At 44.7% G+C, this 12,500-nt stretch overlaps 1 protein-coding gene across 1 annotated transcript in view; it reads left to right on the top strand.

Moving 5' to 3' along the window:
* Window positions 1–8,818: 8,818 nt before the first annotated feature.
* Window positions 8,819–12,500, top strand: part of pde4dip (phosphodiesterase 4D interacting protein) — a gene marked incomplete in the record, with an annotated part of 52,379 nt that continues 48,697 nt past the window's right edge. Inside the window, 1 exon segment of the mRNA XM_062555657.1 lies at window positions 8,819–9,308. Within this exon segment, the coding sequence (XP_062411641.1) occupies window positions 9,283–9,308 (26 nt within the window).

Below are 12,500 nucleotides of genomic sequence, written 5' to 3'. Positions count from 1 at the left end.
TTTAACTCAACCTAACTACATTATTTATTTACCCACAACACATTAAAATAGCAACAAATCAAAGATGGGATGTATAAAGGCAGAAACTGTTATAGAGCCGTTACTAAATTCTGGCACCGCTGTAACTGAATGCAACCATCCTTATAGCCTAATCAAGGGAGCAAGGCTTGTAAAAATAGAAGGTTATTTTTAATTGCCATGAAAGTGCACTTAAAAAGAAAGACAGACATAGTCCCTTTCCCACCTAACTTCTAGAAGTTACCCGGACATATTTACCCGGTAGAGGCACGACACGGACGTTTCCCACATGAGCTTTATGTCCGAGTGAGATACGGGTAATTGTGTTCACACTAGACCCGAGTAGGAGCCGCGAGGGGTGGGGCAATGTCAGCACTTGCAGGGGGAGGGAGATGACGCTAAATAAATGCGTTGTTGTGCTGTGTTGCCTGGATGATGCGAACTTACATCAGATCCAAAACATCATGAAACAACAGAAGTAGTTAGCTCGCTAGTCAGCGGGAGCTAGCATAGAGGAAAAAATAGCTAACGCCAGGACCACAGTATTAAACAAAGCTCTACTTCAACCCTCTCTGGTATAAACATCCAACACAACAAATGAATAGAAAATAATGACACACCTGGAAAATATATAAACAGCACACAGAGGTCTGAGGCTGAGGCTCCTTCCCAACTCTTACAAAAAGCAACAATGCTAAATAACAGCGACGTTAACTATTAGCTGTTATTGCTAACCACTGTAATAAACAGCTAGTTGCAAGCTAATCGACAACACTTCACGCTATTCACGTTTGCAAGGATAATCCTGCCTGTCCCGCAACAAACACAACAACGTGATTGCAGTTTAAATTTTTATTGTACGTACACAACAAAATGTCACTGTTTTCTGTACTCCGGTGTTCTCGTCTGTGTTCATACTCGTAGGGCAATGTTTATTGTTACCATGGCAATTTGTACTTTCTGCCTCGAGCTGCAAGCAAGGGGGCAGCGAACGTTCTGAGAGTGTAGACAGTATGGCGGCCGCCATGCTAACGAGAAGACCGTGGCTAGCTGGCCATTCCATTGAATCCTATGGGGCGTAAGCGCCACTTTGACATCAAATTACGTTAGAGCTGAAGCGTTTTAAGCCTTTATATGAACATTTTCTATTGTCGGGGTACATACTACATTGTGAAATTGACATAATAATCTCGTAACTGTCTTATCGGCTGAGTAATTAACGTTTTTCGAAAGTCAATGCTAAAGTGTTAAAGGCGCATGCGTCCAGCGAGAGTAAAGCGTCGCCATAGGTCAGACTACGTGCCTACGTCACATGTACGACACCTGAGCCTGCGCAGGAGACCTATGACGAAATAAGAAGACCTAAAAAAACCGTTGAAATTTGCTTCCTCGGTCTCTGCTGCCGTCTACGTGATAGCTCTGTCCATATCTTTTACTGTCTATGGCTGCAAGCAGGCTGCAAGGGCGCATTTCTATACGTCATCGGTACGCCCCCCATCTCTACCCAGAACTGTGCCGGCTGCGTTCCCACCTAAGCGCACCCGGGTAACATCTAGAAGTAGTACTAGGGGGCTAGTAGGGTGAGTTCCGGGTAAGAAAATACCCGAGTTTTGCGTTCCCACATACAGCCACCCGTTTGATATCCGTTTGACATCCGGATGTCTCGCTCATGTGGGAAAGGGACTATAATTAGTAGTTGTAGACACTTTACATATTGAACTCTCTGAGCTGTTGATAACGCACCGCACCGCATGATGGAAAAGCTTGTAGTACTGTACTGTATGTGATAATGTTGAGAAAGTAGAACTGAGGGGGGCTTTTCCCTCATTTGCAAATTCACAAGCATGTATTTGATTTCTTTCATGTTTTATCTGGAAGTTCTCTTCATGCATGACCCAATGCTGATATGATATGAATCTGCCTACCCACAGATGACGTGCTTTGTACATCATGAGCATCACATCTAACTGACTGAGTGAGTCCGTGATCCAATTTTCCAAAATCATTCTTCAATATAATCATAACTTAGACATAAAAAAAGGTAAATAGATACAGACAGACAGAGAGGGGGGAGAGAGATGGCCAACCAGTGCCATGTATCACTACGCACATCGCGCACTGTGCGTAGGGCACGAAGGGGCGTCGGGGGAACCAACATTTGGCAAATGTAGCTTTCCTTCGAACTGCTTTTCGTTCTTCCGAGCGTTTACAATGTCAACATGCAGCAACACTTTTTATGCTATTGAATTCCATTGGGAACGCATCTTGCGCGCGCACGAGAGAAAGGGGGAGAGTGACAGGTTCCATCTGCTTTGTCATTGTTGATCATTAATATCTCCTTTAAGATATAAGAAACATTTTGAAGGAAATCATGAAGGCAACAAAGACAAGGCTAGACGTTTTCGAAGTTCTTACTAGGCTACTTAAACTACGAGCATGGCCGCATCTACCAGAGGACACCGAGGTCATGTCCTCAGTATTTCTTTCTTCAAGTTTCGCTGAAGCAAAACTAGCCGACCGACGAGACAATTGCTACTGCCTTTACGTCAGGTGTCACGTAACCTATAGCAGTCACATCCGTATCAAGTTTCGTTTCATTTATTAAGTGAAAATAGCCGACGAGACAATTATCTTTGCCTCAACGCACCGTCACGTGCACTTAGTTGCAGATAGGCCTAGGCTACCTCTGACATGTCAAAAAGAATGAGAAAGCTAATTGTTAAATATAATAAAGATAGGCTACAATAGATAGATAGATAGATAGCACCAACGAGATGCTACCTGTAGGCTACTAGAAATTCAGTGGAGATGCACCTAGCTTACCTGGTCCTGCACTGAAAATTATGTTATATAATATTAATGTTATATACATGGATATCATGTTGTTATGGATATAATCTAAGTATGGCCCAAACATAGCTTACTGCCAAATAGTATCAATTATTGGTTACTGTGTTAAAAAACACAACACATGAGATAGGAGAGAGTGCAGTTATGGAGAGAGTTAGGAGAAGAGATGGGAAGTAGATGACTCACTGTGTCAGAAGGTAGGCTATAAGCTCTGAAGCCTATGACCCTGCAGTTAATAAATGCAATAGTCACTAGGCTACTTATGAACCCTGCCAGACTACTACTTATGAGGAGAAGCAGAGCATTCCTAAATAACAGATGGAGCAGTGACCAGTACAAATATCCCCATTTAGGTAAAGGCTCTTGAGATATACATACTGTAGGTGCTAAATATCAAATCTAAGGAATTAGAATATCGTGGAAAAGTATGTTGGTTTAAGTTATAAATAACATGTTATAAACTAAACAAATCTATTGTTCATGATTCCCTTTATATTTCAGCCCTCTCTATGGTTTAGTCTATATAGTCCACTTTATAGGCAACATTTCTAGCCAGGACCTGACCCTGGCTATGGCCTTGATTGTGAGATGGCACTTTAACAGGCTGCACTGAGGGATGGATTACTAAACAGGCTTACCGGGCTCAGGGGCCCCTGAAGCTCAAGCCTCTGTGTGAAGTCACCACTGTTCTCCAACCCCGATATCTGACTATGTTATGTGATATATGTCTTAGTAGGCCCCCTCAATCATATAGGTTATATTATTCCCCCCTGATAGCCTATTTGAGCACACACAAAGCAGAAACCACTAAGCAGTTCTGCTTAGGGCACCCTAATGGCCAACAGCAGCACTGTGACCAACTAACCTAGTTACACTCCACTGGAAATTATAACGCTGTACTGTTTACTGTAAATCGATGCATCAATGCACATGCTCTCCCGCTCTCTGTATCTTCTTTCAAACGCGCGCGTGCACACATGCGCGCACTTAGCACAGTCTATTTTAAGCATGCCGGCACTATCATTAAATATTGATCACCTACCAATTGGTATTCGTACTGAATAAAAAAAACTTCATCTGTGGAAATAATTGATTATAGAGAATAATAGTTGTGCTAGCCGATTTATAGTCTGGAATCTGTATAAATAGGCTGCTTCGGATGTCAACAAAGGATTTAATCCAGTCATATTCATTTTGGTAGAACCGGTGACAAAAGCTTCTGGTTTGAAGCTATTCTATCACCGCTCATATCCTCACCTCACGAGGCCTGCGCGTGTGAGGAGACGTTCCTTTGATCTCCGCGCCCTCGCACAGCTGAGCCGGAGCGCATCTGACGCGTGCGAGCAGAATCGAGTGCTGTCATGCATGTAGAAGACCGCAGGGGGTAACTGCCATAATAAACCACGGACAGTAGCGTCTTTCGACTCCATCAGAAAGGGCTTTGGATACTCTTTCTTTTATTAGGTTTCATCTTTTATCATCACAGGTTGATATAAGAGTGCAGGCAGAGACTGACACGCGGCGGTACCGAGCGAATATGCACTAATATGGACTGGAGACCAGCACGAGATGAGCAGCAGCGGGGAACTGAAAGGTAGGCTGTGTGTCTCATATCTCACGTTAAACATCACACGTTCTTTGTTGATGCCTCGCTATAAAGGACGTTACTTTCAAGAGGATAACATATTGCTAATCAGAAGATTGTTAAAATGTTTTAATACAAGCTAACGTTGGTCGTTCAAATATTGAGACATCCCCTGTCAAGTCCCCTCACTCATGAGGGGGATATTCCCCGGAGTCAGATTTCACTCGTTTGGATAGGCTATTAGATGACCGCGCGCGGTTGCCTGAACAACCACATGCAGAGGAAGCTAAGATAGCAAGATCTTCCCATTTAAAGTATTGTTGTCGTGTTCATTAATAATGTCTGGTGTGTCTGTTTGACGTTTTGAAGTGGATTTGAGGTTTGTTCCAAAGTGAGCATCTCTGCCGCGGTGACAGGAATGAGCCTCTTGCTGTCATGTCAGAGGTTATCTTTGTTGCCTGTCCCTGTGAACAGACATCATTAAACCACACTAATCATGTTAAAACATCTACACAAGTTTGTGACATACTTTGTAGGCTATTATTCAGTTTGCTCTTATAGTGATGTAAATAATGTAATCTAGCAAAGCACTGGCAGACATCAGAGAGTCTTTCATCACTTCAAAGCAGTTGATGAGTAGGTGCTAACTGTGTGTAAATGTGCATAATTAGGTTACAGTCTTCAGCTACAGTTATTCAGCAGATAGCAGACAAATAGCTGGCAGGTGAGAATGGACTAGCGTCTATGACAGTGAGAGAGAATGTGTGTGTGTGTGTGTGTGTGTGTGTGTGTGTGTGTGTGTGTGTGTGTGTGTGTGTGTGTATGTGTGTGAACGTATGTGGGGTCAGCATACACACAGTGCCATCTGACGGGGATCAATGTTTGCTCAGGATGTGTGTTCATAAGGGCCACACATCTGCACTTTGACCGTAGCCCACTGGCCTCTGCTGGCCCTCACGTTAACTCCACCGCTCGATCAATAGCCAGAGGAAGACCTGTCCCCAAATCTCCAGCAGGATGTCATTGATAGACGTGCAACAGGAACATGTGTGTGTGAGAGAGTGGATTTCAGAGATAGAAGAGCACTGGTGAGGATGAGGTCAAGTGAGTGGCCAGGGTCAGGACTTGGTAGTTGTAATGTGAGTGCAAATGTCCTCTTCAGCTTGCCATACATTGACTTAATTACGTTCTTCTGTAAGGTATAAATGGCCATACTGTATATTACAGTGCAACTGCAGTTGATTGGGTTGATTGTTAATTAGTTAAGCTGGGAGTAGCAGAGCGTCATATTTATTTATTTATATTTATTTCCATATTAAATGACCATTTCTCACTATTCCTTTTACTCTTATGTCCAATCAGATATGGGAAAAGAAATTATGATGGCTTATTTGAGAGGACAGTATAATCAGCTCCATACTGGTAAGGCAGAAGAGGGTGTTGGTTTGCCTGTAAAGGTTTATGTGTGTGTGAGTGTGTGTGTGTGTGTGTGGGTGTGTGTGTCTTCATGTTCGTGTTTGTTTTTCTATGTGAGAGAGACAGACAGTAGAGGCCAAGGCCCTTACACATTGTAAGAGTTAGGCGCGCTCGTTAACAGCTGGTTATAATGTGACAGAACTAATTACAGAGAGCACATCTCCTCCTGAAACACCACCTCTGCTTCCAATCAGTGTGTCTATGCGTGTGTGTGTGTGTGTGTGTGTGTGTGTGCTCAGTTGCACATGTGTATGTCTGTCATTCTCTGCTCTAGTATTATCAGTGCACATGAGGACAAATGCCCATACGGACTCACTGAACACACACACACACACACACACACACATACACACACACACACACACACACATGCACCACATGTCAGATTGACCCAAACTCCATTACATCCCAAGAGACCTCAAAGGTGTTTGTGGAAGCTCATGCTAGGATGGAATTCTCTGTCTGTTCTCTGACATATTTGTATTTGGCTTTTTTAATGCAGAAAAAAGGCATAATTAGCCAAACTGCTCTCTGCCTCCAAACACGAACAAATGAAACTTTCAGTAGTGTGTTTAAAATACCGTTAGCTTGTTAGTCAAACGCCGATTTGTGGATTAGTCACTTAGCCATGTCGCAAAGCCAGCCGATCAGAAAACGCAGCATGGCAGGTTCTAGAACAGCTACTTAAACATAAGAATGATGGTTGGGGGGGGGGGGGGGGGTGCAGGGTGCTGCCGGGGGAGGGACAGCCACGTAGGAGCACGAGCCAGTCGGCATGGTAATGGAAGGGTCAACTCGGCTGCAGGGCTTGACCGCCCGACACCAGCCGCCTGTGTTTGTTTGTTCTAGGCAGATGTGTGTGTCCACCAGAGGTGCTCGCTAAGCATCTTGACGAGTCACGCTCTGCTGTGTGTGTTAATATACAGTGCGTATGCACTCTATAAAAGGCAACCGTTGTTTATGTTATTAGTTAGAGCAAAGAGCAGAACATCTGTTTGGAGTCAGAGTCGTTTATCATAAAAAATGAGTGATCTAGAAGAAATAGTTTCCATTTTGTTTTTGTGCTGAAGAAGCTACAGTGAGGGCACACACAGACATCAACACATGCATTTGTTCTCTCTCTCTCACACACACACACACACACACACACACATAGGGAGAGAGAATGCAAAAGAAAGGAGGGGGGGATGGAGAACACTCTCACAGCTCTGTGAAATTTCACAGGCTCATCTTTTGGACATGTAGTTCTTCCCAACCCAGTACCGGGTACCCAAATGGACACAGTCAGTAAAGTGCCATGGCACAACAAACAAGTAAACCTCATCTGACTCTGAGTCAGCGCCGAGGACGCACAGGAAAAAGGGGAACAGTGTTTAGACAAGGAGGTATTTCAGTCAAGAGTTAAAGTGGGCAGAGTGGGATATACTTACTCCATTACATAACAGACGCTGCATTGGAGAGACACATTTTTCCTGTGTGTGTGTGTGTGTGTGTGTGTGTGTGTGTGTGTGTGTGTGTGTGTGTGTGTGTGTGTGTGTGTGTGTGTGTGTGTGTGTGTGTGTGTGTGTGTGTGTGTGTGTGTGTGTGTGTGTGTGTGTGTGTGTGTGTGTGTGTGTGTGTGTGTGTGTGTGTGTGTGTGTGTGTGCTTATAATGGTATTCCAGTGGTATTCCAGTGGTATTCCAGCACCCCTTCTCAGGTATGTGAGCGCATGTCCAGTATGTGTTAGGGTTTTAGCATTCCTGCCTTCAGGTGAATATCCGAGTCCAAGCCTTGAGGATTTTATTTATCAGTTAGAAACTGGTTTATCTAGTGTTTTTCCAAACAGGAGCTGTGCACGTTTGTTAGTTTGATTTTGTGTATAGTCCTCTCAGGTAGGTTAGGGTGTATGTTCATTTAGGTCAGTGGGCGGAATTTCGCACTGACCACATCCAACGGTCACACTGTGGTTATACTTTGAGGCTGCCTTGGGAAAGCTACCCTGGAAAGACCCACCCTTCCCCTGCTTTCCCCTGCCCTGCCCCTGGCGCCCTGGAAGCTTTGAGAGGTGTGTGTGTGTGTGTGTGTGTGTGTGTGTGTGTGTGTGTGTGTGTGTGTGTGTGTGTGTGTGTGTGTGTGTGTGTGTGTGTGTGTGTGTGTGTGTGTGTGTGTGTGTGTGTGTGTGTGTGTGTGTTTCAGGGAGCTCCTCCACCCTAACACTCCCTCGCTTTCATAGGAGATGCTGTGCCAGAACCCCACCACCCCACCACCCCACCACCCCACCCCCGCACCCTCCTGTCAACCCAAAAGCACTGAGTCAACAACAGTTGCTGCTCAGTGCAGAAACCTCAAAAAGATAATAGCAGAGACAATAACAGGTGGTGAGAGGTAGTGTTAGCTCTTTCTCTATCTGTATCTCTCTCTCTCTCTCTCTCTCTCTCTCTCTCTCTCTCTGTCTCTCCCTCTCTCTCACTCTCTCCTTCTTTGGTTGTGTCTTTTACACCGTGGACTCAATATAAGCATGTACTTGTTGCTCCTAAATCTAAGCTTGCTCAACTGTTGAAATGAAATGTTAGGAATCCAGCTTCTGAGGAGATAGTGTGCTAATATTCAGTGTGGTGGTGGCAGCAGCTGTGACTTCCCGACCTGTCTGAACCTGTGCGCGTCTACTCCACCCCTACATGCACTAACACACACCCCTTTCCACAGAGCCAACCGAAAAAAAAACTGCCTGGGGCAAATAGCCCACTGAAATGGATGTTGCTCAAGCTTAGGCAGGAGGGCCTTGGTGTGAGTTTGTGCGCACACACACACATGCAGGCACACTCACATGCACACACTGAAATGTGTGTTTGAACATGCTGGAACAGATCGGCCTTTCAGGGAGCAGCAAAGCACTGACAGAGAGAGAGAGAGAGAGAGAGAGAGAGAGAAAGAAAGAGAAAGAGACCTTCACCTCAGTGCTGTTTACCACTGAATCAGTCTGTGTGACTGCGTCTCTGTGCATGTGTGTGTTTTTGTGTGTGAGAGAGAGAGTGTACGAGGGAAAAGACTTCTAGACCTTGGCTGGCTCGCTTGACTCTTGGTCTGGTCAGGCTGCCACGTCAGATGGCTGCGTTTGGCCCTCTGTCCCTGGGGGAGAGAGAGAGCTGGAGCTCCTGGGACTAACTTCTGTCCAGGCTAGGCTAGCTTAGGCTAAGCTAACCCAAGCTAAGCTAAAGGGACCAGGGAAACCACAGGAGCAGTGGGAGCTCAGAAGTAGCCACAGACTGGGACAGGAGGAGGACAGGGCTCGGGAGGGCTCTGCTGCAGTGAAGCTGTGGATTGTATCTGAATGTGCCTATTTTTCTACCCAGTGGCTTGGACGTTGCGAGGATGAGTGGATATCTATACAGGGGCAGGTAAGACAATCCAGGTGTTCTCCACCACCAAAGAAAAAGTAAAAGAAAAGAAGAAAGCAAATCAAAACCACAAAAAAATGGCAATAGCCTCTACATTTAGATTTGATGTTTTTGAAAATGTCAGAGTGTTTCCTGGTCTGTGTGTGCGGCGCTGTGAAGTCTGTTATGGAAGCTTGTGGTGTTCTGAATCAGATCTCCCCAGTAGCAGGTCCCGTGGATGCGTGGGCACATGGTTTAACTCCAGTGTGGTTAGGACTGGATCCATGGAACCTCTCTCTTACCATATTTACCCAGTGTTTATTCTCGACCGGGTGTTTATTTTAACACTGATTCTGAGTCTGAGAGAAATGTTCTCAAGAGTGTTTTAGAAACATGGTGTAAGTTGAGCACTGCTTTTGGCGTGTGTGTGTGTGTGTGTGTGTGTGTGTGTGTGTGTGTGTGTGTGTGTGTGTGTGTGTGTGTGTGTGTGTGTGTGTGTGTGTGTGTGTGTGTGTGTGTGTGGTGTGTGTGTGTTTGGGTGTATGTGGCTAAAATGACTAGTTGTGGGCTTGTGTCATAATCAGCGAGCCCAGACCTGACAGATGACTCGGTCTGTCTATCGGAAAGATACTTTCATTATGATGGTCTCATGGAATATAGAAGTAAATGACTGTGTGTGCGTGTGTCTGTAAGGGTGTGTGTGTGTGTGTTAGCGTGTGTCTGTGTGTGCAGGATGGGTGTGTGTGTGTGTGACAGAGAGATATAGAGAGATAGAGATAGAGAGAGAGTGACTTAATGTTGTGTAGTGATGTTATATGTGTGTGCTGCCTAATTTGTCATCTATGTAACACACCCATCGTGAACATAACCAATTATACAGCTGATGAAAAGAGGAAATAGTGAGATGGTGAGGTGAGCCTAAACTGCTCACTCAGCTCTCCTGTAACACACACACACACACACACACACACACACACACTAGCACCTGTGGGTGGGACCACAGACGTGGAGAAGGCTGTTAACACAAACACATTAATGCACTCAGCGTTTGTCAGCAGGTGACAGAGAACCATCTGTTCTACTTCTCCTTCTTCTCTCACTCTCTTTCTTTCTCTTTCTCTCTCTCTCTCTCTCTCTCTCTCTCTCTCCCTCTCTCTGCACAACACTTTGGGGGATCCTGTCAATCCCAGTGGAGCAGTATTTCATGCAAATATACTGTCTTAGCCATAAACGCTGTTGTCTCGGTGACCACACATCAAAGAGCTAAAGGGTTTTACTGTCCGTCTACCCATCTGTCTCTGATACTTGATGGCCCTCAGCTAATAAATCTGGAGTGCCTTTTTACCTGCTGAGCTCACAAATCTGTACCTCAGCCGCCACTAGTAGCCGAGTCTACATGTCTCACTTCCTCATTGTGTACATACCATTCCAGATCATTCTGTACGTTCTGATACATGTACATGTGCATGTAGAGATAATGCTCTACAGATCATGATCGGAGTCCTGACAGGAGCATATTGCTTGTTTCCATTGCATATTGCTCCATTCCTTTTGGAACAGCATGTTCCTCGTAGTCCGAGAGGTCAAAAAACAAACTCCCTTTAAACTCCAACAACAAAGCTGTTTCTGCCGGAATGGAACTGAAATTAGATCACTGGTTACATCATGGCATTAGTCCTAATTTAGAGAGAGAACACAGGTCCTACAGCGTGATGGGCTGAATTACTGCTAAACGCAAGGGAGGCACGGAATCAGGGAGGCAATCTGGAAACAAACTGCATCAGAATCTAAGAAAACAACATCCTAGCCCACGTTTAAAGTAATAGTGTAGGCTACCACATTTGGCCTCATATCTAATTAAGGTATGCTTTTTGCAAGCAACTAAGTTTGGCACCATCTTCAAATTTATTTTGATGGTACATGTGAAGGACAAATAGATCTACCACACCTGTCATTCCCACAACTACTGGACCAGTTAGTGCAGTAACACTAATAGGGGGTCATCCATAGATATACTGTATGTCTATGGTGTCATCCCTATGTTCCCCGGGTCCAATGTTCCCCAGTTTTCCCCAAAAGGGTCCTATGTTCCCTGGTCGCAATACATAGCGGGTAACATAGGACCCTTTTGGGGAAAAGCGGGGAACATAGAACCCTTTTTAAAATGTAAAAAAAAGTCCTATGTTCCCTGGTCCCATACCATGGTAGGTACGCTGACGCTCCCCACTAATAGCTAGTAGCAAACTTTCAGTAGTGCCAAATGGGTTGTTGTTGGTGCAAGATGTTTGCATGCTTTAAATAGTGTTAGCTTGCTAGCAAGAGCTTGAGACCACAACTCCTTAATGCTTTAAATTCTCAAGAATTCCGCTATGCCCGTGTTGAAATGGTCAGCTGAATGCAACACTTGTTGGATCGCATGACAGCAGTCGTATAAATAATCTGTGACGTAGAGAAGAAGACTGTAGTGTTTGGTTTGTGTCTCTTTGTGAAGATAACACTCTCCTCATAAAGTTTACACCATGCGGATGCACCACAGCTTTTATAACTGCACAGGAGCGGTCAGTTGAATGTAATCATGCCTTTACCACCCTCAGAGGATTGCAGGGAGGAGGTGTGTCAGCTGTTTGAAAACATGGATTCCTCGCATTTGTGACATTGAGTTTAAGATTTAAGAGGAAGCAGAATGACCCATGGCCATGTGACATGAGATAAGGACAGGAGTCTGTGCGCCTAACGGTCTCCTGATTTAGAGTTTCCACCCGGGCGTTAGTCATGCTGGGCCAGAGGTGATGCAGTAGGATAAACTCCACGGCTATTATATATACATATATTATTCTGTAGCTTTCGGAAGCTCCCTCGGTGACTCTAAAATTATGCTCCTTTGAGGTGACAAGTTTACAGCTGGAGTTGAACAAAGTGCTGAACATTCTCTGACCATTTTCATATATTGAGTTCCAATGACGAGAGAATCATGATATATCCGTATCTAACTGTTCTTTGCTCATTTGTATCAAACATTTCAATCTTCCTGGTGGCACTGCTTGTGCCTCCTGCTTTCCTGCCTTGTAACGATTCTAGTTTCTCTGCTTCTCAGCCATTTTGTCTGTTGGGCGTTATTTGCATTTTTTTTTGTCAGTTGAGTAATGAATTGCCAGTGGGATTAAGCAAAGGTATAACGTAAAGCCGTATCTCCTTTTGTTGCCATAATAGAAA

This window comes from Sardina pilchardus, chromosome 15 (genome assembly GCF_963854185.1).
Source record: "Sardina pilchardus chromosome 15, fSarPil1.1, whole genome shotgun sequence".
In the NCBI taxonomy this organism is placed as follows: domain Eukaryota; kingdom Metazoa; phylum Chordata; class Actinopteri; order Clupeiformes; family Clupeidae; genus Sardina; species Sardina pilchardus.
The sequence above is the reverse complement of the archived record's forward strand: the minus strand, read 5'-3'. Positions and strand labels throughout refer to the sequence as shown.